Source organism: Mizuhopecten yessoensis, unplaced genomic scaffold, assembly GCF_002113885.1.
Source record: "Mizuhopecten yessoensis strain PY_sf001 unplaced genomic scaffold, ASM211388v2 scaffold8573, whole genome shotgun sequence".
Taxonomy (NCBI): Eukaryota; Metazoa; Mollusca; class Bivalvia; order Pectinida; family Pectinidae; genus Mizuhopecten; species Mizuhopecten yessoensis.
This window is the reverse complement of record NW_018407615.1, coordinates 77,355-105,011: the sequence shown is the minus strand read 5'-3', so window position 1 is coordinate 105,011 and position 27,657 is coordinate 77,355. Positions and strand designations below refer to the sequence as shown.

Here is a 27,657-nt window from a genome sequence, read left to right as displayed (position 1 = left end):
CCCTTGATGAGACTTATTTAGCTGTCAAAAAACAGACCAAAAAATACTGCAGTACAATTTTATGTTAACTTGGGTATTAGTGGATTTGAACACCACTGTAAATATGAATGTTGAACAGAAATATTTTAACATTTACGGAACACATTTTCTTTTTTTTTTTACATTCCTTTTCACAGATTTAGGGTTTAAATGTTGTTGTTGTTGATGATGTTTAGTGAATCGAAGAGATACATGAGCATCAATAATACATGATAATAACCGAAAAGTGACATTAACAGACGTGATATCAGGTGAAAGGTACTGTACCGGTATAACCTTTTTTTAAACAGTATTCTAAAAGATATGATTAAGGTTTCAGATTTTTTTCCGGTAATCAGGATCTTTTGAGGAAACTCCATGTACTGTAGCAGAAAAATGTCAACAAATAATATGAAGTGAATGTAGTGCAGTGGATATAGAAAGCTCAATTCCTAGCTGCTATATATTTGTTGAAAGTTGTCAAAGAATTAGATATTTGGCAGACCTTTCTTATACAAATGTCTTAAAAGTGGTTGCGAGGATTTATAAAACCCTATTAATTGAAAATTATTGAAAATAACGTCAGGTAATTCGAGTAAAATGAACTTCCATCATAATTTTACATATTCATAATGTGTTTATACAGCGTCTCTTAAGAAAACCCCATTCCATACTTGTTTTCAGCCTGTTTTTGTTGTCATTTTCTGTCCAGCCTGTAACATCTCCTCTTTGCTAGCCAAGCGTTCATTTTGTAATTCACATATTCATGTATTCAACCTTAGCGGATTTAGCCTTGTTCTCTAAGCTTTCAAATTACTGAACGTGGCACAGGGACTTGGCACGTATTACCATCCTATGGTCCACAATTTTTGTTTATATCATACATTATATAATACACATATGTGAACTGAGGGTTAGACATTAATACCAAGTCCCTGTGCATGTAAATAATAATGGCGGCGCCCAGTACCAAGTTGCCTTGTTGACTATGTCATGATTTATGTCAAAAAACAAAGGAGGACAATACTTAAAGAAACATTTTCTGTATTTGATCAGTTGGTAGAGATAATTGGCCATATTCTAACTGTAAATGATAACCAAGGGTAATACATAGGCGACCAGTGCTGAAATAAACTTGAAAGTTTAATGTTTTGCTAGTAAAGTGTCTCTGCTAGGTGGCAGGGGAAGGAAATTAAACACAAGGCTAAATCTGCCAAGGTTGAATAGTACAAATTTAAATTATGAACCATTGGCTATTGAAGATGGTGAGATAACAAGATAAGATCGTAAAATAAGATGTGTCTTCAGCAGTATGCTCCAGTGAATGACACTATAAAGTCAGCATCAGTCCTGCGCTATCATAAGGAGACAAACTGATGAACATACCACAGACAATTAATTATGCATGAACTCGCAGAATTGGAATTTAAATTGCGTATATTTCGGCAAGTAAACATTGTTCACAAAGCCCATGTGGTCTGTTCATCTAATTTAGTCAAGATGTACTCAAAACAGTCGTTGTTTAGTCGCTAGGGTCATTCACAAACTTATTGTAATTATTGTAATTATTGTAATTATTATTTAGAACGTGACGGGTCGAGAGGGAACGTACTGGCATCCGTGGTAGACCGCGGGCCGAACCGTAGTGTGCATTGGAGCCTCCGGGACTCAGCAGCCCCTTTCCCCTTACGGCCCGTCACGGATACCTTGAAAGACCATGAGAAAACTTAGCAAGACCTAATAACAAAACTTGAATATAGAAAAAAATTGCCAAAATCCCACGGCGCACTACGTTTCGGGCAAACGGGGCTGCCGTGACCGCCGGGAACATAATGTAAACGTAACATCAGTTATTGTTTGGGGATGCATTTCTTTTTACAACTTGGGTAAAGGTGACAGTTATCAACACATGGAGGTTGTTGACGACATCCAAATGAGAAAAATACAGATAATATAATAATTGACACACACGTTTGAAAATATTTTCATATTTCAGACGGATAGTAAATCATGCCTTGTAACTCTCTAGCGGAAGTAATGAAAACGTGACGTCCCTTGTATCCATGTGACGTCATAATTATTCGCCAAAGTTTATCGCGGGAGAAACACATTTTTTATCTATCAATTCCAAACAACACCTAATTAACTAACAGACACGACTGTATCTTGACATTTTGACATTTTGAACGTCAACAGCCTGAGCTCTTTTTCAAGTGATCAAGATCTTTAATACAAGGTAAGTTACAACTTGCATTGAAGACCTTTGACATTTTGGTGTGTTTAGCCGTCCATCAAGGTTCGTGAAGGTTCCAGAAGCGTGTTAATTTTCACAAAAAGTAACAAGTTATTGCCAATTATTCTATCAGTTAAGATGATGTCTTTAGGATGGTTAACTGAATTAAAGTTGAGGATATGGCCACGCCCTCTATTTTCAATTACCAATGTCTATTAATGCTTTAAGTTATAACAGAAAATCTAGACTCTTCTCTCTTGAATGTTTTTCTGGGAAGTTGGGTTTTCATATAACTTCTGTCAATATCATTAACACTACTGGCTCAGTGATGTTCATAAATGTCAATGATCATTTCCGTCATTTCTAAGTTTAAATCGTAAAATGATCCAGACTAGGTCTACTTTGCTAGCTAAATTGTGCCCTCTTTTCTATTGAATTCAGACTGAAATGGGCATCACGCATACCGGTGATGATTTTGTGGATAATAATTACCCTGTGAAGGTGAAGAGTCACCAGCCAGCCCACAGGCCGTCGTCTAACTTTCCAGTAGACACCTTTGACCTTAGAGTGCATGCCCTTATAGGCTACATGGAAAAGGCTGTTCGTCGCCCAATCATAAACCACGTGCTGTACGATGAAACAGATGAGAGTGACGACGATGACATTGAATCCGATACCTCTAGTGGAGAAGAAACGAGTGAATACGAAGAAGAAACCGATGACGACAAAGAGGAAACAGAAACTAATTCCATGTATACCAAAAACAAAGATCTTGCGAGTTTCTTCACCGAAAAAGATGGTTCCCAAGAGCCGTATGATGTTTATGTTCGATTCGCATACAGCTCTCTACCAGATGACAACGATGAGCGAATCAGCCAAGCAACACAAACAGAAAACGGTATGGTGTGACGTTATAAAATATACAAGAAGAGAATACCTTGTTACGATTTGTTGCTTTGTACAAAGTGCTTTGCCAGTATTAATGAGATTATCATAGCTAATGTTTCGTTATATAATCTGATTGTTTCAACAATGTATATAGTTGTATACGGAATTCCTCTTCACTTGATAGTTGTCGTCTTTCCCTGAATCTCATTATTTTAAGTTTGTCGTTATTTCTATTGCAATGTTGAATATTGCTGAACCAGGATTACACGTCAAGACATCCAAGTAGACCTGACTCCTAATTAATGTTGTGTTATGACTTCCAGACCCCGCCGAGCCAGCTAACCCGCTTTTGGAGTTGTTTTCAGTAAGTGTGACATGTAACGCTCATTTTAACACTTTACTTATTCGATAGTCTTGTTTAAAACGCCAACATTGTTTGGATCTGTTTACTGAATAAAAAATACGCAGGTTTATAAAAAACACTGAACAACACTTTCTTTCATCATACAAAAACAAAATATAATCCAACAAAATAATGACAGGCTATAATGAATTGTTGGCTACTTGTTATATCTTTCCCTGTTTTTTTTGTATAATTGTACACTTAAATTGGGAAACATTCCTCTTTCAGAAAAAAGAAAATGAAAGTGAAAGTGTGAAGAAATCAAAGTTTGCATGCTTTAACTGCTTCAGAGTTACACACAGTAAGCATATAGTATAATGATATCTACAGTGTTGAACCTTCACGATAATGTATGACTGTTGTTACTTATTCTCTCCATTCTTATAGTTAATTGTCAGACATCTAACTCGTCTGATAGTAAACTGTAACATCAACTATTGTTATAGTTATATCAGGAATGATAATAAAGACACCCCTTGTTCAGTATTTGTTTAGACACCCCTTGTTCAGTATTAGTTTAGGCATCACTTGTTCAGTATTAGTTTAGACACCCCTTGTTCAGTATTAGTTTAGACACCCCTTGTTCAGTATTTGTTTAGACACCCCTCGTTCAGTATTAGTTTAGACACCCCTTGTTCAGTATTTGTTTAGACACCCCTCGTTCAGTATTAGTTTAGACACCCCTTGTTCAGTATTAGTTTAGACACCCCTTGTTCAGTATTTGTTTAGACACCCCTCGTTCAGTATTAGTTTAGACACCCCTTGTTCAGTATTAGTTTAGACACCCCTTGTTCAGTATTTGTTTAGACACCCCTCGTTCAGTATTAGTTTAGACACCCCTTGTTCAGTATTTGTTTAGACACCACTTGTTCAGTATTAGTTTAGACACCCCTTGATCAGTATTAGTTTAGACACCACTTGTTCAGTATTAGTTAAGACACCAATTGTTCCGTATTAGTTTAGACACCACTTGTTCAGTATTAGTTAAGACACCACTTGTTCAGTATTAGTTAAGGCACCACTTGTTCAGTATTAGTTTAGACACCCCTTGTTCAGTATTAGTTTAGTCACCCCTTGTTCAGTATTAGTTTAGACACCACTTGTTCAGTATAAGTTTAGACACCACTTGTTCAGTACTAGTTTAGACACCACTTGTTCAGTATTAGTTGAGACATCACTTGTTCAGTATTAGTTTAGACACCCCTTGTTCAGTATTTGTTTAGACACCCCTTGTTCAGTATTAGTTTAGACACCCCTTGTTCAGTATTTGTTTAGACACCCCTTGTTCAGTATTAGTTTAAACACCACTTGTTCAGTATTAGTTTAGACATCACTTGTTCAGTATTAGTTTAGACACCACTTGTTAAGTATTAGTTTAGACACCACTTGTTCAGTATAAGTTTAGACACCACTTGTTCAGTACTAGTTTAGACACCACTTGTTCAGTATTAGTTGAGACATCACTTGTTCAGTATTAGTTTAGACACCACGTGTTCAGTATTAGTTTAGGCACCACTTGTTCAGTATTAGTTTAGACATCACTTGTTCAGTACTAGTTTAGACACCCCTTGTTCAGTATTAGTTTAGACACCCCTTGTTCTGTATTAGTTTAAACACCACTTGTTCAGTATTAGTTTAGACATCACTTGTTCAGTATTAGTTTAGACACCCCTTGTTCTGTATTAGTTTAAACACCACTTGTTCAGTATTAGTTTAGACATCACTTGTTCAGTGTTAGTTAAGACACCACTTGTTCAGTATTAGTTAAGGCACCACTTGTTCAGTATTAGTTTAGACATCACTTGTTCAGTACTAGTTTAGACACCCCTTGTTCAGTATTAGTTCACACACACCACTTGTTCAGCACTAGTTTAGACACCCCTTGTTCATTATTAGTTTCGACACCCCTTGTTCAGTTTTAGTTAAGACACCACTTGTTCAGTATTAGTTAGACACCACTTGTTCCGTATTAGTTTAGACACCACTTGTTCAGTATTAGTTAAGGCACCACTTGTTCAGTATTAGTTTAGACACCCCTTGTTCAGTATTTGTTTAGACACCACTTGTTCAGTATTAGTTTAAACACCACTTGTTCAGTATTAGTTTAGACACCCCTTGTTCTGTATTAGTTTAAACACCACTTGTTCAGTATTAGTTTAGACACCCCTTGTTCTGTATTAGTTTAAACACCACTTGTTCAGTATTAGTTTAGACATCACTTGTTCAGTACTAGTTTAGACACCCCTTGTTCAGTATTAGTTTAAACACCACTTGTTCAGTATTAGTTAAGACACCAATTGTTCAGTATTAGTTTAGACACCACTTGTTCAGTATTAGTTTAAACACCACTTGTTCAGTATTAGTTTAGACATCACTTGTTCAGTATTAGTTAAGACACCACTTGTTCAGTATTAGTTAGACACCACTTGTTCAGTATTAGTTTAGACACCCCTTGTTCAGTATTTGTTTAGACACCCCTTGTTCAGTATTAGTTTAGACACCCCTTGTTCAGTATTAGTTTAGACACCCCTTGTTCAGTATTAGTTCACACACACCACTTGTTCCGTATTAGTTTAGACACCACTTGTTCAGTATTAGTTAAGGCACCACTTGTTCAGTATTAGTTTAGACATCACTTGTTCAGTGTTAGTTAAGACACCACTTGTTCAGTATTAGTTAAGGCACCACTTGTTCAGTATTAGTTTAGACACCCCTTGTTCATTATTAGTTTCGACACCCCTTGTTCAGTTTTAGTTAAGACACCACTTGTTCAGTATTAGTTCAGACACCACTTGTTCAGTATTAGTTTCTATGTCGTGTCGACGTCGATGTAAGCTGGTCCAGCGTCTTGATACTGTTCTATCGCTGTGTCTGGTTGTGAGTAACATGGCGTCTTGATACTGTTCTATCGTTGTGTCTGGTGGTAAGTAACATGTAGGTACAAATTACAAATTGTCTCGTACGGTTTGTAGATATAAATAGTTAGAAACGACCTGAACAAGCGACAATGGACTTCATTTTCATTTCAACTATTGACAAAGTTGTTACAAGTCAATTGGGTGGAATAACAGGCAAAGTCTATATAGATTATCTCCAACGCTGGCTAAAGTAATTCTGTAATTTTGGATTTGATTTGACTTATACATCAATTTTGAAATGAAAATTATAAACAAAAAAATTAAAGGGATGTAACTCCTTTTTAATTAACATAACTTTACATGTAATGTACTCCCCTTATATTTTACCCCAAACAACACTTTCTTTAAACCCTTTTGTACCTCTTTCCTTCGTTTGTTTATAACATTTTACATAAGCCATCAAATCACACAGTTATTGGCAGACATTGACCAAATTGACAATGTACTTACATTCAGTGTTTTATCAATGTCTATCAAAAAGTTCGTATTGATTACTCGTATTGATTACTCTTATTGATTACTCGTATTGATTACTCTTATTGATTACTCGTATTGAAAACTCTTATTGATAACTCTTATTTATTACTCGCATTGATTACTCTTATTGATTACTCTTATTGATTAATCGTATTGATTACTCTAATTGATTACTCTTATTGATTACTCTTATTGATTACTCTTATTGATTACTGTTATTGATTACTCTTTTTGATTACTCTTATTGATTACTCGTATTGATTACTCGTATTATTGATTAAAATAGATTGTCTCGTCGGTCTTCGCTTCAGATGATGACGACGAAGACGTAAAAGAAACAACAAAATCCGTGAAAAGGGAAAGCTCTTTCCGGAAAGTGTTCGGCTGGTTCCAGAGGTTCCAAAGATGGATCAACTTCTGATTATCTAAATACAGACTTTTTCTAATTCCATGATTATATGTTTTTGTTTTTTTTATCATTGGTACAACATTTATGTAACTTTATTGCAGTTTGTTTTAATAACAGCGATTTAATGATATTTGTGTTATGATCAATGTGTTTTATATAATTTGTCTGGGAATATGTTTAAATAGAATCTTTACCCGTATATTTTAATATTGTACTTATATCTATTGATTAATTACTGTATCATATATCAACATATATACTTGTTATTAAATACAATTATTATGAAAATGTTTTGTTTTATATTTATTTTTATATAAATGACTTCCTGTTGTTCGTGATTGTACAGTTAAATACTATACTGTACTATGTATACTGTTCTCAATGTTACCAGGGACAGTATCCAGAGGCGTAGCTGGGTTGAATATGGTATGTAGGCAGAATGTTAGCGCTAAGCGCGAGAGGGGGAGGGAATTGGAGGGGATCTTTCCACGACAATGTGTTGCCGCAGGCAGCACCCGAGCGCGAAGCGCGAGAGGGGGAGGGTATGGGAGGGTCTTCCCCCTCCCCTTGGTGGGGGTCTGGGGGGCCTCCCCCCGGAAAATTTGGAATAATAGAAGGCCTCAGGAGCAATCTCCCGTGTTCCGCTGGCAATTTCAATAGTTTAATTAATGAAAATAAAGCTCATTTTTTTGTGAGAAAATATCGGGAAATATATTTTATTCCATATTATATCACACATTTGTCGAATATGCATACTTTATGATGGGCAACATCAGTGATTTATGTGAATAAATGTTTTAAGCGTTATCCAAAGTCAGTATACAAGTTAACTGAACGATTTCAGAGGTCAGACAGAGTTCAGACAAATTGTAATCGCCGAGTTTTCCGGGCAGACATAGGCTTACAAAAGAAAACTGGACGGCAAGGGAACGGCTCGTTAATGACGGCCCGGGAACGGGGAAAAAACTTAATCCGAAGACAGTCAGAAAGCAAAATTATACATGAAATCGACAAAAACAAGGACCAGTAAAAAAAAGTGTATTTATGAAATTTATGTGTAGGCAGTTGCATATTCTGCCTATAGGCAGCTACGCGCCTGGTATCACTATACGTCCCTGGTGTTACATACCTGTGGTCCTAATAATACAGTTTTATCTAATCTAAGCCACTCTTGTGTCAACGTAAACGTCTAATAAATAAGAAAACATGAAAAAAAATTGACAGAAAAAAAAAGAAGACGACGAGGATGGGATTCGAACCCACGCGGGGAGACCGCAATGGATTAGCAGTCCATCGCCTTAACCACTCGGCCACCTCGTCGGAGCAAGCAAATTAAATCTAACATTTTCGCATTGAAACAATTTGATTTATATTTGTGTATGGTTTATAAACGAAAAAGGTATGAAGAAAAGAAACGAAATAAAAGGTCTTGGACGTTAAGGTGACATCACTAGGGTTCATTTACAGAGGTGAACTTCAGTTTAATTGAGATATTTATCTGTTATTAAATTGCATAAGAAATGAGCCCTTGAGCCATTTGCACATTCAAAAGGCATAAGGGTCCAGGATGTTTTGCATACTGTAGACTAGTATATCATTGTGAAGCATTGTTGTAAAAACAATAAATGTCTGAAGCGGTTAAATCACAAAAATCGAGTGCTCAGACCACTGAAGAATTGTGGAAATATGAAAGAGCCTAAAAGTAGCAAAAATATTAAGACCTCTGTAATTCTTCATATTTTATTAAGAATTACAGAAGTCTTAATATTTTTGTCAACAACATATAACTGATAGACAGTGCCTGAATTGATTGGGAGCAACGGCACTACAAAATATCCTACATTACTACATTACTACATTTGACTAATTTAAATAAGGATGTGGACGATTACTATTGAACGGACTAGTGAATTGTTCCTCGCTAGACCGACGGACTAGTGAATTGTTCCTCGCTAGACCGATATGATAATACCACAGCGATTTGCGCAACCCGGTACAATTATTAAGTCATTACTTAAAATCAAGGCGGTTAAGAAGCTACTAGCTTACATAAGGCCGAGGATCAGGTCAATCAGGTCAATCCATATTTCATGTTATTTTTCTCATCGTGTATGAGGTGACCTGTGAGTTGAATCTTGTTTTTATCACCGTTTTCATCATCCTATCTCTTTTATCGTTGGTGAGCAGCTGTTGCTTCACTTCACTTTTACCTGCATGCAACTTTTACCTTTAATTACCTATCACGATGTTACCTTCCCGTATCTGAATAAAAACACCAACTGTTTACCTGTAACAGAACAAGATTATATTGCATTTTAAAATGTATTTTGCAACCCGTATAACAATAAAACGGCACTATGTTTTACCTGCAAAAAGAACGTTCAATTACCCGATTGAAATCTGATTTCATATATAAAGGTATCCATCTCCCGTACTAATTGACCACCTGTTTACCTGTAAAAAAGCACTTTAATTAACTAGATGTAAATCTAATTCCATCAAAAAGGTATTCTCAGTCTGTTAATTAGTGGTGGTCCAGAGTTATGATAAAGGGGTCCGAACACACAATGCGACGACATTCGTGACAACCATTTCCAGCCCCCCGGGACGTCCCGACCCCTCCCCGGGCACTGGCTGTTGAACCACATTAATACGACACTATTTCGTTGGAATGGCGTTGTATGTCGCATGATTAGCTTACCACAGAGGGAACAGGCACCTGTCAAGGTGGACTCCAGACTGATCGAACGATGATCGATACATTTTTAATTTACTATCACAATAATAACGTGTCTGTGCTATCTATTCCCAGGCCCCACACAAAAGGCGCAATATGATGACGAAGTGGCGTTTTAATGTATTGGAATCGAATTGTCTTATTAGAACAGTAGGCGCTACCTGGTGAGTTTATAGGTTTAATACCAGTAATTTAATTAGATAAAACAACATCTAACGTTTCCTCGCTACCCGACACAGCCCGCCGACACTTTTTATCTGTTTATGAGGTAGATGAACTTTACACTTCATATAACGACACAAAATCAACCAAAGCGCATGAATACCACATGCGTTGTGGTTGCCCAGCGTCTACCGGTTACAAATGCTCACCTATAAATTAGCTAATCATTTCTATGGTATGAGTGGCTATTTTTTACGATAAGATTTTTTTTCTAACATCGTGATGATTGTAGTGCAAGATTAATAACTTGTTTCGTGTTTTCCGTTCTCGCAACTGCTACTTTGTAAAAACCAGAAAAAATGTCTAAATATTGCCAATAGTAATTTAAGCCATTTATACACACAATTCCGATGTGAACACAACTTGGACATATTTCCCTAAACTTCTGAAAAATCCCGTGGAATCTGTTTGCTGAACTTTAGATTGTCACATATACCCGTATGTAAAGGTATACTGCAGTTCCAAGGAGTAGAATACCTGCGTGTTACCGGTGTAAAATCCGCTGTAGTGAGCAAGCATTGTAGTGAGTAGTATTGCTTATAGAATACTATTTTCTGTGTGGGAGTATACTACACAGTACAGTACAGTTTGTAGCATGGCTTGGTTTGATATAATATGAAATGGGCATAACGAGAGGCAGAAGAGCCTTGGATTTTTCATCTGGAAATGAGGTTGAAATATTCTCGGTAGTGTCGAAAGGAAAACCTCAGGATGTTGGCCAAAGAATGCAACTACCAAAATTCGGTTGAAACCTACCCAGTAGTTTGCGAGTAACTATTTAAAGCAAATCGACAAAAGAACTTAATAATTTAGGAAAGTATTTATCACTAGCGTTTAAACGTAGAGCAGATTTATTAAGAGGTCATCACTAGAACAGGTCATGTTAGGATACATGTTGTATATCAGTTTATTGAATACAAATGTCTTGTCTGGGTGAATGAGGTTCTGGCGTGTGTTACAATGTGAGTATGCGGAATGACGAATGATTGCTGCTGCTGTTGCTGATATGATGATGATGATGATGATGATGATGAAGAAGAAGATGAGGATGATGAAGATGATGAAGGTGATGTGTGCGAGTTAGTGTGAGTGTTCTTGATGATGAGGATGATGTGTGCGAGTCAGTGTGAGTGTGTCCTTGTGAGTGTCTTTGTCTTAACTGTAATTACCCTAAGCTGTAAAACTTCAGCAAATAAAGAACTTGAACTTGAACTTGAACTTGACTTTGATCTTTCACCTATAATGGATTTCAAATGAGGATGAAATCTGCACAGTAGTTTCAAAGGGGCGACACAAGGAATGTGCGTTTATTTGAGAAAAGATGTCGTTTAAAGCAAATAAGACAATTGGACCCCGTTGACCATACGCAACCCCAAGGAGGCCAGCCTCTTTATTTGTATAATATTTGATCCTCGTGGGGATAAGGATACTATCACCAAAATTGTGTTGCAACCTTTTGAACATTTTGAAAGAAAATGTCATTTAATACATATCAGTCACTTTTACCCCTTTTGATCTCACCCCTATCTCATGTGTATAACAATTGATCCAAACGGGCTAAGGGTGCTACCAGTACGGTTTAGTCGAAACCTGCGAAGCAGTTTGGGAAGAAGACGATTTCACTCTTTTTCACTCGACCCCTCAAACCCATGGAGAGTCACCTCATATATCTGTAGATCTTACCAAAAACATATAATTGAAATGTATTAATAGGTCGTTTCTTGAAAAAAGTTAACGGACGACAAACGACGGTCTAAGGATGAACGACAGACAACAGAGAGAGAGAGCAGCACCGCAAGAGATCAACGTCGTACATCATACCAGGTGAGGTAAAACTAAATGATTAAGTAAGTAGGATGTAAGTATATAAAATATATATTGCAGCGGATAGAAAAATGTGCATAACTATGTAGAAAAGTAGTCAGCAGTGATATTTGTATAAATCATACTACTGAAGTTAGTTCATTTTTCAGTGTAATTTTATATGAATATATACTGCAATGTTCAAGCAAACCCCTGAAACTTCGTGATCTTTGATAGTTAGATAGTAAGATGTCCTTTGTACACAAAAGTAGACTTATAAACAATTGTGATGTGTTTTAATCAACATACCTATGAAATTATCGAGTAATGTTCAGCCGTTCAAAAGTTACAGTGCAGTCAGGTTTTTGGCAATCTGAACTAGCACCTTGCTGTGATTTGACCTTGGGTATACTTACCCAAAAGCTTGCCTTAACCTTTTTAGATGGAGTTTATATGCAACAGTTTTTACACGGATATTCATCCTTTGGACCTTAGTGCAACTTATAAGTTCTTAACGGACGAAATGGACAAATGGTGCAGTAAATCAGCAGCATCCCTGCAGGTCGGGGATCGAGAAAAGATTATACCTGCTGTTACGAATTACAGAAGTGGGGATTTGCTTTCCTGCCCTCTACTTGAGGACACAAAAGCGACCAGAGTAAATCTGCTGCACTAATTGTAATAGGTGGGATCTTCATATTTTTCTCTATTTCTAACTACCTTTTATTTCCTAGTGCCTCGCTTGGCAATACCTCACTGTTGGCTTTAACGCTGAGCGTTCGCCCTGCGCTATCACAAGGAGGCAAATACACCAACATATCCTGTCTCCAGCACACACACACACATACATGCTTACACAACACACATGGAGGTACGTCATTAAATGACCTTAGCTGTTAATAGGACGTTAAACAAAATAAAACCAAATCAATTCTGCATCAGCAAAATATTTTTTGAAATAAGTGCTTTCTTAGTTGTACTTTTGTTAATAATTTTAAGTAACAAGGAGGTTGATTCTGCTGGTGGATTATCAGTCACCAAGGTTGGCCTTAACCTTGTAGCTTGAAATACTAGTTAAAATTATTTACTTTAGCCAGAAATGGTGAATTTGTAACCTATTAAAGGTTTAATGGGCACCTCTCCATTTTGCTGATTTTTTTTTTACATATGATTCGGAACATTTTGACTCGGATTCTTTCTTTCGACCTTGTGACCACTGATGAGACCTAAATAGGCAAGCTTGCAATATGGTGCAGTAAACATTCTCTAAGTAGGCAATTTTTCTGCCTATTTCTACCGATTCTTTTCGCAATATCTTGTAGGTGAAGTTTAATCTGGCACGTTTTCCATACAATCCTACGTCATGAACAAACTATCTGCTGTAGTGTACGTTTCACGTAATAGAGGGATGTATTTTTACATATGTTTCGGAAACAGATGACAAAGATTTGCATTTTTTTTTTATTCTTTAGTACTTACCGCTGACGAATCTTAATGGACGAAATGGCTATTATTGTGCAGTAAGTGAAATGGCTATTATGGTGCAGTAAGTGAAATGGCTATTATGGTGCAGTAAGTGAAATGGCTATTATGGTGCAGTAAGTGAAATGGCTATTATGGTGCAGTAAGTGATTAATTTATTTTGTTTGTGTTTCTGCGTCGGCAAACTTATTCTTTATTCGCGATTATTGTACCAGGGAGTAATATGCAACGCATCATCTGGTCATAATTTATTTTTCAGAATACTATTTAGCGGTTCAGAAATTACGGACTTGGCAAGATGCGTACGGACAGCTGAACAGGCAAAGTAGCATCTTATTAGCTAAAAGGTACGTACATATATTTTAATTGATACAGTTATTATGATGTATATTCCTGAAGTTGTGATTTTAACTGTAAAGTTAAGACAAATTACTTCTGCTATTCACCTCTTGAAATATGCAGAATTGTTTGGCCCCCATGTTCAAAGTTTGAGTATATTGATCAACATCTTTCGGTCATAGTTCCTTTTGAGGTGAGTCTGAAAAGCTCATTTCAAAACACGAAGGATTACATTCAGTTTGAATATCTTAAATTCACAACTTGTTACAACTTAACAAATCTCACTTTATCAAACGATTTTTTTTACCATCAAAATGTATTGCCCTTCACAGGATGTGAATCCGAATACATAATTCTTAACTCAACATCACGTTTACAAAGTTATCAATTAAATTTACAAAACATGCATTTAATAAATTTATGCAAGTAATTAAAACGGCAAAAACTTATTTTGGTAAAACTGAATCAAGAACTAAGCCTATCCCATCTTTTTCTTCAGAACGTTGGACCTGAACTTATCCAATGGGAATTAATGTTGTCTTTGAAATTGCCAACTTGTCCTGTTTCTTAATCTTTGACATCACTTCGTACAAAGGATCGTAGTCATACCATTTCTTAGACATTCAGCCATAAACAACAACAGAAAATCATGGTATTTTTGCATACGTTTTTATTGGAAAGGAAAATGCATTCACATTTTAATAATATCCTTAAAGATGTGAGAAATCTATTTACAGATTTCTGGAATTAGCAATGCATGTCCTAACAATGTTTGTTCATAACAAGAAAGTGCCCCTGGGGCGAGGGACTGGAAATTTGCCATAGCAATAGATATGCATGGGATGGAAAACATCACAATTTCTGTGACAACTTTATGGTGCTTTTCTAGATCTTGCTCAAGAGAAAATTACTTATATAGATGAAAACCAAAACGTTTGTACCTATTGCCATCATTTGAGCAAAAAATCTACATATATCTACATTTCAAATTGTAGGTGTTATTACATAATCAAATGTAGCATATTCACAAGAATATCAGTTGATTTTAATATTCACAAAATCATGTAGAATTCTGTTCTTACATGATCAATTTGAGTAGTCAAAAAATTGGATTGAATGTTATACACATATACCCAAGATCTATTGAATACAATCTGATTCAACTGATCAATTACTCCAAAATATACACATGATCGAAAGGATGCTGGTATCATTGACAAGGAGTCGGTGAAATAATCCACATAGAACTAGACTAAGTTGTACTGACGTAACCTAACATGCAAACCTAAGATACCATGACAATAGTACAAGACAATAACAATGTTTACACTGCTGTCCTTCTCCACAGCACACATAACTAGGGCGACATTTCTGTTGGGAATAATCCCTAAGTGATGAAAATACTCCTATGAATGTCTTTCAATATTAGCTTTAATTCAAAAATTCTACAGACCGCTAAACCTTTATGGAGAACTTCAATCTTATCTGTTAATAAAAACACTAGTTCTTAATTAGAAGTAACAGTCAATTCATTTAATCTTCTATTACCTGATTGAAATTGGAAACAACTAACCATATGTCGAATTTCATATTGATAAAAGTAGTCATACACTGTCTGTAACATCTGTACATATACATTTGATATTATCCACCTGTTAAAAATATGTCCAAGATATTTGAGTTCATTGACAACAAAAAAGATTGTCAGACTTTCCATAAATAGAAGTCCTTTGGCATAAAAATATCATAATTATCAGATAGTGAGCTTCCTTAATAAAAATCCCTTCACATAAAAATATCATAATTACCTATTAGTGAGCTTTAAACACTTGTCTATACAAGCAGATCAGTTCAAGACACTCAAATATAGCAGTAGTTTATTTTCTTTATAACATCAATGTAGTGTAAAGCAAGAAGCTTTACCTGTGTATCTCTATTCACAGTTTAACCCATACTTTAATGGAACAGCAAATTCCGTCTTTGTGTATTGCAGAGTTATCTGCTCTTGTGAGCAGGTATTGATTGTTACGTCATTAGTTTGTGAGAAAATTACGTCGTTTTCCCAAAAATGTATGACGTAACTCTCACAAATAAATGATGTAACAATCAATACCTGCTCACAAGAGCAGATAACTCTGCAATACGAAAAGATGGAATAGTAGTACTGCTAGTGATATTTGTACACATGCCAGCCAACTGCAAACTTCACATCCGTGAAATGATTTGTAAATGTCAAATTGTGGAAGAAAAACACAAGAAATTTTCCCGTTATACACCATATGAATCTAACGCTAGTGTTACATCTTATAGAAGCATCTACACAAAAATACACTTTCTATATATAATCTGATGTACTATGTACAATATTTTGTAAGTAAAATTTGAATAAATTCAACTAAATAAAAATAACACATAGATAGAAAAAATAAAAATTCTGAGACAGTGTATGTTTTTTGGGTGTAAACCCGTCTTAAAACATAGTCATAGTAAAAGCTTTAGTGAGTTTATCATTTTTAATTATATAAAAGCTACTTGTATGAGCAATGCTATTATCAAATACTGTTTGAAAATGAAGAAACATTTTTTCCCCTAAGAAAATATGGCCGTGAAAATTTCCCTTATTGATTAACAGGAAATGTTTTGTTAAGAGATCAGATTCTTTTTTGAACCCAAATCCTCAAATATGTTAACCTTTTTTATGCTGTGTGACTTAAGTATACAGATAATTGTGACATATAGGTTAAAGTTATAAATATTTTTAGGAAAGGATGGGTTCAAAATAAAGTAAAATTTTGCATATCTAAACAAGTGCTGCCAGTTGGCTGGAACACTAAAAGGTGAGGTAAGGGTGTCTAAAAATAATTGTAAGGTCACTAAGAATAGTTCGGTCCACCACTCTGCTCCTAATTTTCTGTTTTTGACAGAACAGACAAATCCTTTTCCTACTTCCAAGTTGAATTTTTTTTTCCTTTCCCCTTCAATATTTTCAAGCTTCCTCCCTAAATAATTTCAATTTAAGACATTTTCTTTCTCTCCCTTCAACAATACGAATTTAACATATCTTCCTCCTCCCTCTGCATGTAGTAAATTCATTTACATTTTTGTTTTTGATTTTTTTTTCTTTTATTTATTTTCGGTTTAGAATTTAACTTTGCAACCAAATACTTTTTCTGTTCTTATTTCTATATATTATCCAATGCATCTTTTTTTTATAATAAAACAGTAAAATAAAATATTTAGACAGAGTGGATGGAAACAGTAACAACTAAAAATTGAAATATTCTTTTAAAATTAAGAGTGTTCCATTATCTGGCTTTAAACGTTAAAACAATGTTTACATTCAACACATGTCATAAATCAAATCAGCAAGACTAGATTTAGTCATTTTATTTTTCAGTTTCACTATACAAATATTCATAATCAATATCCATGATACCAGTTTGCATTACAAAATCATTTTTACACATATACATTTAGCAAATATACATATATATTTTAATATCGAGATACAAATCAATTATTTACATCCATGGCAAGAACGGTATATTGCTGATGAGTAGTAAATAGCAACTCCTCAATACATCATTAAACATCCATCAATAAAACATCATGATCAAAACAATTTAAAATCATTAATGGGCAAATGAATCGAATAATGGTTCTTCTCAAAATTGGAATTAAACACATTATGTTTTAAATGATTCAAAGTACACGACCAACAACACAACAACCTATCCTAAGTATTAAAGTCTGATAAATACACTGTGACTAGAATAAAGGGTATTATTTCCATTTCTAACAAATTTCTAACAATTAAAATTAATTTCTGATCAGGAGTTTAAAAGGTCCGAGTATTATTTCAGTATCAAAATAATTTAAAGCTCTATCAATCAAATTTGAAAAAAGAATAATAAAAATCAAAGATTATTTTTAGATCAATCTACAAAGCAAAGATTGTTTAACAGAAAATGAGATTTTTTGTTTCCAACTGATTGTCACTTCTGACAAATGTGATGAAGTTTTTATCAGAGATAAATTAATTTAGGAAAAAGATTTATAAAAAATCAAAGATAATTTTTCAGATAAATCGATAACATCACCATTAAAAAATATATAGTGTTTCCAACTAATTGTGTAATCTCTGATAATGTTTCATAGGTTACACATATATATCCCTTGGTATCCCTTGTTTTCTGTTGTTGTTTTTTTGGTGAATTCCGAGATGGCGACTTTGACCGGGAGCTTACAATACATAAGGATTGTGTGATATTGCACTGTATACCAGTTGGTATTACCTGACTAGAACGGACTCATCCCTTCTGATGTACACCTACATTCACACACATAGTTAATTACACTTTTTACAATGATTCACAAACACATATATATAGGAGATTATGATTTCAATAACATGATTATAATTTCTATTATATGATTTCAATAATGGATTTCAAATAATTAAAACTTTCTAAATCAAATATCAAAAATTACCATCTGAAGTATGATTTTTTTTGTTTTAATATATAACATCTTGTTATAAGTATTCAAACGATTGATTTTCTCTAAGTGTAAGTCTTAGATACTAAATTGTTTGATTAAACTCATGATCGAGTCTTTGAATGGGAATCGGGTAAAAAAACAAATGACTTGAAAATAACAATGAAACAAAAACTAACCTAATCAACAGGAATCTTTACATTAAGTAACTTTGATTTCAAATAGCATAAAAATCCTTACTGATGAGGTTTTAGATTCATCAGTTGGTTTTGATTGTATTTCAACACTAGTTATCTATTTAATTATCTCTATGGTTATATTGCTGCTTCATTAAATAAATTATGACCAGATTGTATAAGTAAAACATGGCAAAACCCTGTAAAATAGGAGTAATACTTGGGACTATGTTCTCTGTTTGGCACTTGTGACTTTTACAGGTATCTGACACCTGTAATTCTGAGGAAGCTGTCAAAAGTAACGGAACAGATTTAATTGAAACCATGGCAAGTCTCGTATAAAGGATTAAGATCTGGGACGATGATCTACAAGTAAATACTAACCACAGGGCAGTACACACTTATTATACATATTTAACTAACGATAAACTAATACATAAATATTATGGCAACGTAGAAATTCACATAAGATAGAACTAAGGAGACAACAAGATACTACATATTTTGATTAATTGCCATTTAAAGCCGTTTTTGTATTGCAAATTTCACTATGGCATACTGAGACTTATGTAAATACTAAATACAAGTAATACATGCATGACTTTATGAATTGAATATTGAAGAAAACACGTTTTTATGCAACAGTATAAAGCACTATACTAAATACAAAACAAGCGTGGATATTGGATATATATTAAATAAGTAAAGTTTACATGCATCTAAAACACCTGATTTCAAATTCTTACATTTCTGAATTTATCAAATTTGAAATAATATATTACATATTATGCATTCACAAGATTATTTGCTTTGACAAGGGACAATTCAATATTATGCTTTCACAAGATTCAACTTAGGATAATATTTACACTTTACATTGTATATACACATATAACATATTCTAATACTGAAGCGATACATTTAAAATGATTTGGTATTGCAAGAACAGGGTTTTATTTAAAACATGTATTTTTTATTTAATAGTTATTTGGCATACACGAAATTCTTATGTAATTTTTCTTTGAGCTTATTTAATGTCATTTTTAACAAATGAGAATTGTTAAGTGATTGGAAGACACTTTCTTGAGAATTGATGACACTGGTTCACACTTCAGTCCTAAATCTACAGTAAATATTCTAACAAATACATGTACACGATATTTGAGGAAGACGACTAGTGGATATTAAAAGCACGGAAATACTGACATGGTTTTGAGGACTGTGCTATTGGCATTACTGGGCAACTAAACTAAGGTTAACATTCTAACGTATGATTGTAAACAATATTTCAGGAAGACAAAATTATTCACAGCATTGGAATACTGAACGGTTTGAGTATTATTATTTTTTTTCTATTTTTGATATTGGCACATAGAACTGCTTCAGAACAAAAATACATATTTGAGTGATAATACATGCAGGACTTTATAAATGGAAATTCATTTACAGGTTGTTAAAAGGAAATTATCATTGGCACATTATTTATTATATAAAACACATGTAATACTGTTTTTAGTGGGTGACGTTAATTTTGTATGTCCACGATAAAGCAACTATTACTATTTAGCAGTAAAATTACTATTTAGCAGTAAAACACTTTCACAATACTATTCGCTTTAAGATGTATTCAGGTGGAAAACCATCACTTAACTATTCACTTAAAGATTCATTCAGGTGGAAAACCATCACTTATTCTTTTCATATTTTATTGTTTTCAAACATTAGGATCGTAATTTTTCAGATTTATTTTTTAAGAAATATTGGCACAAAGAGACATAAATAGTTAGTATGTACACAGAACATGCATCAAAGAAACCAGGCTATAGAAGGCCACACTGACCTTAAACCTTTCTCAACACTTAACACCATAACATTGATAGATACTGTTTATCACTCAAAATTTGTGACATGTATTATGAATTTAAATCAAAACGTCTCATGAGGTTTTCATTCATGAATAAACAAAATGTCCTGAATATTTCATTCACGAATGAAAACATCACATGCAGAAAGGAAATATTCAGATTTGGTGATTTACAGTACCCGGTTGTTTAAGTTCAAACAATAATGTTAATAGGTAATTTTTGTCTTTTAAACTTTAAAAACTTCACAAATCTTGTAAGATCTTATAGATATTAAGATGCTGCAGTCATATCAAAGATTGGTGAATATTCAAACTGGAATCAAAACCCGATTTTTTTTACAGTAATGCTATTAACTGAACAATGAAATTTCAAAAACTACATTTAATTTTTGACCTCAAAATATCAATATTATTGTTTGAACATTTGTTTAAATAATGTTAAAGAATGGAAAATGGATTTTATACAAAGGGGTGAGGAATATATTAATGATTATTGTGGAATATACTGACTTATTTGAAATGGAAGTCCGAGGATATATCAACTGTATATACATGGATTACATAATTGAAGACATCAGTTTTTAATACTGTTAGGGTAGATGTCCAAGGAAACCTTGACAAGGAATATTTATCAGGAAGACATCAGTCTTTAATACTGTTAGGTTAGATGTCCAAGGAAACCTTGACAAGGAATATTTATCAACACGTACACAACAAACAAACCTTTGACAACATACACGTTTTCATTTTTAAAGAATATCCAGCTAAAAAATTAAAATGAAGACCTATGATTTTTTAAGTGGATAGTCTCCCTTAGATTTGTAAACGTTGACAAGACATTTTAGCTGTGGCACAAATTATTTTTTCATGAAAATATTAACTTTTCAATATAATAACTGAAGAAAAAGGGTGTATTTAGAAATGGTGACTTGAAACAACCCATCTACAGTTTTGACCACAGGTCAGTTTACCCCTAAACCCCACAACATCACTATGACCAGCTTGATAACAAAAGCCACATACAACAAGACAGGAATTGTTTTTCATTTTGGCACAAATGAATTCACCATGAAGGTCAATCATCAGGAAATGTGACCTTTAAAATAGAGTCAGAAACAAGAATATTTGGCACATAAGTAGGTATCAATTGTTCAAGAATGTCTGTTCCTGACGACTGTGAATTATTTTAACCAGTGATGCAAAAAACAACTGTGAGACACTGGCCTTACTCCCAAACATGGAAAAATCACCGAACCTTACAGAGATTTTCACTACAGAAGCAATAACAATGTCGTTTATGATTTCAAAATAATTCAATACAATAATGTTTTGCTACAATGAATCCGAATCTCGTCACCTCATTTTTACAAAATCTGAAACTAAGCTGTGAGAATTACTCAATTCTAACAATATCGAGATACAAAAAAAAGTTTTGCATGAGCGAGAGGAGTGAGAAGTATAAAATTTAGACAGGTACTTGAGAACTGGAATGAATCCTTAACATGAGGAGGAGACTATGAGTTTCTGACAACTGTAAATGACATCCACAACTTTAATCTATCTAGACACCAAGGTCTGGTGTAATTAAACCTAATCCAACAAGATAACAAATCAACAAATAAACATCAACAATAACAAACTTTAACACTGGAAGACTACCACGGATTTTGATGTGTCGTCAGGCCATAGCAGGTAAGCGATTAATCTCCGATAAATTATTGGCATTCAAAAAAACAAAGCTTAACAAAATACAAATCAATTTAAGAGTATGTTGGAGTTAAAATCAGTTCATAGTATTCTCAATCAAACATTATCATGCAGAAATTGTTTCTATAAATTAACTGTTACAGAATTTATATTTACAAAATTTCTTTTTTGAACTTTTCAGCCTTATTTCTAATGATGTGATACTGTCGAAAGATAGAAATAGAAATCTCTAATAAACACTGGTACATGTACTCGAAACCAATGGGTTTGCAAAATTTGAAATGTTGTCTTGTATAGTTAAATCGTATTTCTCATCATGTGATACTGTTAAAATTACTAAATGAATGCCACAATCGACTATTATTTAAAGGGATGTGTTTTAATTTATCAGAAGTTAATACTTTCCTTGGCCTGATCATTTTTTTGATTTTATAATTTTACATTTAGCATTCAGACACACAAGCACACATACACATGACATAGCAACAACACAGGAGTGAAACATCTCTAGTACATCTGTCCAAAATCAAATTAAGTATTAATTGAGTATTACTCCAAAATTTAAAAGCTCAAATTTCAAAAAAGTTTCTCCAATTTCATTACTTTCTGCTCAAAAAATGTTTTAGGGATAAACTTTCAGAAATTTTCAATTTTCATTTAACTTTACCACCGGCATATGACCCGAAAAAACATCGTAAAGTGGAGAGTTATGTCCCTTGTTCGAATATATTGTACCAGAGCATTTTTCTGTTCTATTTACAAACAACCTTTGAAAATTGTTATAAAAAATTAAAAGAGTATATATTTATATACAAGTACATCACACATATAACTCTTAGAAAATATTTGCAAGTAACATAGACACCATCTGAAATCAGTAAAATATTCTAGCAGATCATAGAAATCAATATGTACTAAATAAAGTTCTAAAATCTAAGTTAATTACAATTTATACACAGATAACATACACGTTTGAGACTTGCCATGGTTTTCTCATCATCTATCCATATACATGTGTAAATACTGTCCAAGGGATAAAATTATCAATTATCCACCTGAAAGCAACATTTTTAAAAGTCAAACTGCATCAGCAACAACCTCAACTGTTGTGAGGTACATGTACTAGCTATACTGAGGGATTATACCATTCTATTATCACATTTGTGATATTTTGGAAGAACTTGAGTCACAAAATATACAAATGAATAGCAGAAGTTCTTGCGGTAAAAAATAAACATAAAAATTTGGCAGTAGTAGGATATTAATACTCAAGTCTAGAATTCTAAAATAACACGGTGGGATTTTAATATGCAGAACCACATAAAGTGCTTCAGTCATTTGTAACAAGATAGCAAGATACGGCATCTCATAGTGTTACAAGTATAACAGAATTAAAACTTGTGAAAATAAATTAAACAAAATTTGACGTTCTCATTGCACAAACATTATTGCAAAATAACAATAAAATTGATCTTTTAAGTATAAAGATAAAACTGTCAGAAATGAAGTGTTGAAATTTCAACCTTAACAAGATTGAAATGTGTTTGTATGGATAATTTCTTAAAAACTTAAAGGATGAGGTACGTAGCAGGATTGAACACATTGCTAAGAAATTGCTATGAAGTAACCAGTATAATCATTTTTACTCATCCAAGTAAAATGTATAATCATTAAAAAATATCTGAGCATGCAACATCAAAATGAGTGATAATAAAACCGAATATGAATATACTTCATGACAAGAATGTGATATGAAAAAATAAACAGAATAAACACATGATATTGTATGGCATGAAAGAAAAAGGATTTTGATTGACAACAAATTCTAATCTAGATTGGTTACCAATTGAATTCTAATATTTAACAATGAATTCTATTGGTTAATTAATTGAGTATTTAGTATCAAGTACTGATTGGTTGTTTGTTGATTTCCAACCAAAACACCAAGCAAGGAATCCCTTTCATACATTTAACATCTTCATCTAATACATTTACTATGAACAACTTCAAGGTATCATTAACATATGTATGGTCCCATTGTCACTTATGAAACAAATAGAAATTTTACAGACAATGTTAACACATTACAAACCAACTACATTACAAAATCGTAACAAAGTTAAAATACATGAAACTGAAGATTTTTAACTATGAAAACAAATCATTTGTAAACTTGACGAAATGATACAGTTGCTGTGTAAGATTCATCATATTGAATTTCTGAAGTCAACAGACATATTTCGAAACTTATGTCTTGCTTCATAACCTTATACATATGATACTGGTACAGTACACAGGCTTAAGTGGTCACACGTGTCCATTTTTGCAAATGACAACATTTTTGATGACTTATCCCTACAACAGATCAACAATGAATTGTCAAGTGAAAAACACTTTGCATGATTTGTTACAAAAATAAAACAACAAAGGTATGCTTTACCTAAACAGAATACACAAAAAGTCAGCATCACAGTCTCACAGTCTTATCAGATCAAAATGTCAGCCAATGAAATATGAAACATGAACTCTGATTTGTTCATTCAATAATTGAATATCAACCATCAAAATCTCTGGTTGGCTTTACCTCAAGCACTATGCAAAAATATCTCAAACTTGCAACACATGGATACATTGAGATATTTACAAAGCAAGCATTACATTGGGCTCTTTATCTTGCTAACATATTTAAAATACAGCACTAAATGTGAACTGAGAAATTCTAGCAAATTTTGACAGTTATTTGCCTTCTTTTCGTGCACAAATTGTATCTTTATCCATGGTGTCAAAATTAGAGATAACTCCGTTGCAACATGAATTTCAAAATGGCTGACAAATGAGAGGTGAGAAATGTGATTTATGACATGTTAAGTTACCAAAACTGAACAAATGACAACACGTGTATGACAGGAATGATTAGGGATATTATCCATTAAAGTATCAATTTGTTTCCACTTATGAAGCACACAAAAATACTGGAATCAAGTCTAAATACAAGTCATGAATATTCATATTCTCAATGAATGAGACAGCAGCTGCACTCTTGAAATAAGAGGACTTGTGATTGGTCAATAATTCAGCATTCATTTAAAGTCACTTTACACACATGTATATCTTTTGTACAAGTCATAATGATTGGTCAATTAATATAGATATGAACCAATCAGCATCCATCACATAATGTTTTTGCAGAGACAGACAGCTCCCTATTTGCTAGATGACACTGGATTGGTCAACCTCAAGCAGACATTTTTTTTCAGATTAAACACAATTGGTTAGCCTATGGTGAGGAGGACCCATCATGAAGGTCCATCATTTCGTGTCCATCATGGCTTTCGTGGTCATCATGGCCCTCCTCGCCTCTCATTGGCTTGCAGTACTTGTAGCGGTGGTTCATATGCTGGCTGTATGACCCGGAGTGACTAAAACGCTTGCCACACTTTTTACACTGGAAGGGCTTCTCACCACTGTGCAGGCGTCGGTGCTCAGTCAGATGGTGCTTGTGCTTAAAGGCCTTTCCACAAAGCTCACATGAAAATGGTCGGGCTCCTGTAAAAAAAAGTTGGTCTCATTAAAATACCAATAACCCTGTAGAACAAATGGTCATACAACTGTCACAAATGTTGATAGAAACTTACAAAGTGGTTGAAATGTAATATAGGTATGAAATGTGAAGGTATACATCTGTTTTTGTGTAGTTTTGTTCACTATTACATATGCAATAAAATATCCTTTATTGATGAAATGCATCATGGTAGTTTCTAATATTTTCTTTTAGTACTGCATAGCCACGATACTGCAATCACCATTACTTCAGACAATACCCAGCTCTATTTAGAAGCACATGTAGTTATACCGAACAGGAAACCTGAAACACACATTTAGTTTTCAGTAAACTGCACCAAGCTTGTCAAACTGATTACCAGAGTAAGGGACCTACCTGAATGTTCATATTTATGGCGGGCCAGAGAACTCTGCTTGCTGAACATCTTCTTGCACTGATCACAAGCATACAAGCCCTCCTCGGAGTCCAGGCGGTGATTTTTCCAAGATCTACGTTTCTTACGGAAAGGGTGATCCTCATCCAATAAGGACTCATCAAGCTCCAACTGAGCCTCCTCAGCTTCCATCTGAACAAAACAATATGGCAGGTTAGCAACAGACACTTTGATATTCATGGTTAAAACAAAAGAAATATTTGTAAGTTGAAAGTTATTTATGAAGTCAACATTTATATGAAGATACCATGAGTTCGAATTGTTTCCATAAAGTTTTTGTCACCTCTGTTCTTGAAAGTGTGTTTGTGTATTGGTCCTAGTGCTGTAATAGTTATTCAGAATTATGGGAGGGGAAAGCTGTGTCATGATGTAAAACGGTTTTGGTAGAAACCTTACTTTCCTGAAAGTGTGCTGAAGAAACAAAAGTAAACACATACCCTAGGACAGAACAGTGTGTCAGTAAGACAGAACAGCATTTCATAAGGAGAGATTGTGTCACTAGGACAGAGTGTGTCACTAGGACAGAACAGTGTGTCACTAGGACAGAACAGTATGTCACTAGGACAGAACAGTGTGTCACTAGGACAGAGTGTGTCACTAGGACAGAACAGTGTGTCACTAGGACAGAACAGTGTGTCACTAGGACAGAGTGCCTCACGAGGGCAAAACAGTGTGTCACTATCACAGAACAGTGTGTCACTATCACAGAAAAGTGTGTTACTATCACAGAGCATGTCACTATGACAGAACAGTGTGTCACTTTGACAGAGTGTGTCACTATGACAGAACAGTGTGTCACTGTGACAGAGCATGTCACTAGGACAGAGCATGTCACTATGACAGAATAGTGTGTCACTATGACAGAGCATGTCACTAGGACAGAACAGTGTGTCACTATGACAGAGTGTGTCACTAGGACAGAACAGTGTGTCACTAGGACAGAACAGTGTCACTAGGACAGAGTGTATCACGAGGGCAGAACAGTGTGTCACTAGGACAGAACAGTGCGTAACTAGGACAGAACAGTGCGTCACTATGATAGAGTGTGTCACTATGACAGAGTTTGTCACTAGGACAGAGTGCCTCACGAGGGCAGAACAGTGGGTCACTATGATAGAGTGTGTCACTATGACAGAGTTTGTCACTAGGACAGAGTGCCTCACGAGGACAGAACAGTGCGTCACTATGACAGAGTTTGTCACTAGGACAGAACAGTGTGTCACTAGGACAGAGTGCATCACGAGGGCAGAACAGTGTATCACTAGGACAGAACAGTGTGTCACTAGGACAGAACAGTGCATCACTAGGACAGAACAGTGTGTCACTATAACAGAGTGTCACTATGACAGAGTGCCTCACGAGGGCAGAACAGTGTGTCACGGGGGCAGAAAAGTGTGTCACTAGGACAAAACAATGTCACTATGACAATAGTTTGTCAATAGGATTTTTTTTTTGAAACATCTTTGTGCCTGTGGTTATAATTTTAATT

The 27,657-nt window shown here is 34.3% G+C and overlaps 2 protein-coding genes and 1 non-coding gene across 7 annotated transcripts in view; 1 reads left to right on the top strand and 2 right to left on the bottom strand.

Moving 5' to 3' along the window:
* Positions 1–2,119: 2,119 nt before the first annotated feature.
* LOC110456241 lies at positions 2,120–7,532 on the top strand. The gene is made up of 5 exons (XM_021506846.1): positions 2,120–2,254; positions 2,693–3,149; positions 3,463–3,503; positions 3,771–3,843; positions 7,249–7,532. The coding sequence occupies exons 2-5, from the start codon at positions 2,699–2,701 to the stop codon at positions 7,356–7,358; spliced, it is 675 nt and encodes a 224-aa protein (XP_021362521.1). The 5' UTR covers positions 2,120–2,254; positions 2,693–2,698; the 3' UTR covers positions 7,359–7,532.
* A 1,052-nt stretch (positions 7,533–8,584) lies between these two features.
* Positions 8,585–8,666, bottom strand: Trnas-gcu. Its single transcript has one exon. It is a non-coding gene; the product is annotated as a tRNA-Ser (tRNA).
* A 5,916-nt stretch (positions 8,667–14,582) lies between these two features.
* LOC110456215 (zinc finger E-box-binding homeobox 2-like) overlaps positions 14,583–27,657 on the bottom strand; it is a 76,909-nt gene continuing 63,834 nt past the window's right edge. For all 5 annotated transcript variants that reach the window (XM_021506807.1, XM_021506808.1, XM_021506805.1 and 2 more), the window contains 2 exons: positions 26,111–26,300; positions 14,583–25,719 (listed from right to left, as the gene is read on the bottom strand). In XM_021506807.1, the coding sequence (XP_021362482.1) occupies positions 25,451–25,719; positions 26,111–26,300 (459 nt within the window). In that variant the 3' untranslated portion in view covers positions 14,583–25,450. The remainder of the gene's footprint in view (positions 25,720–26,110; positions 26,301–27,657) is intronic.

Excerpts from the sequence above, each read along its gene's own strand:
- LOC110456241 (XM_021506846.1), top strand. The coding sequence starts at position 2,699 with ATGGGCATCACGCATACCGGTGATGATTTTGTGGATAATAATTACCCT. Across the intron at positions 3,150-3,462 it reads AGCAACACAAACAGAAAACG|ACCCCGCCGAGCCAGCTAAC; the intron begins GTATGGTGTGAC and ends TATGACTTCCAG. Across the intron at positions 3,504-3,770 it reads CGCTTTTGGAGTTGTTTTCA|AAAAAAGAAAATGAAAGTGA; the intron begins GTAAGTGTGACA and ends TTCCTCTTTCAG.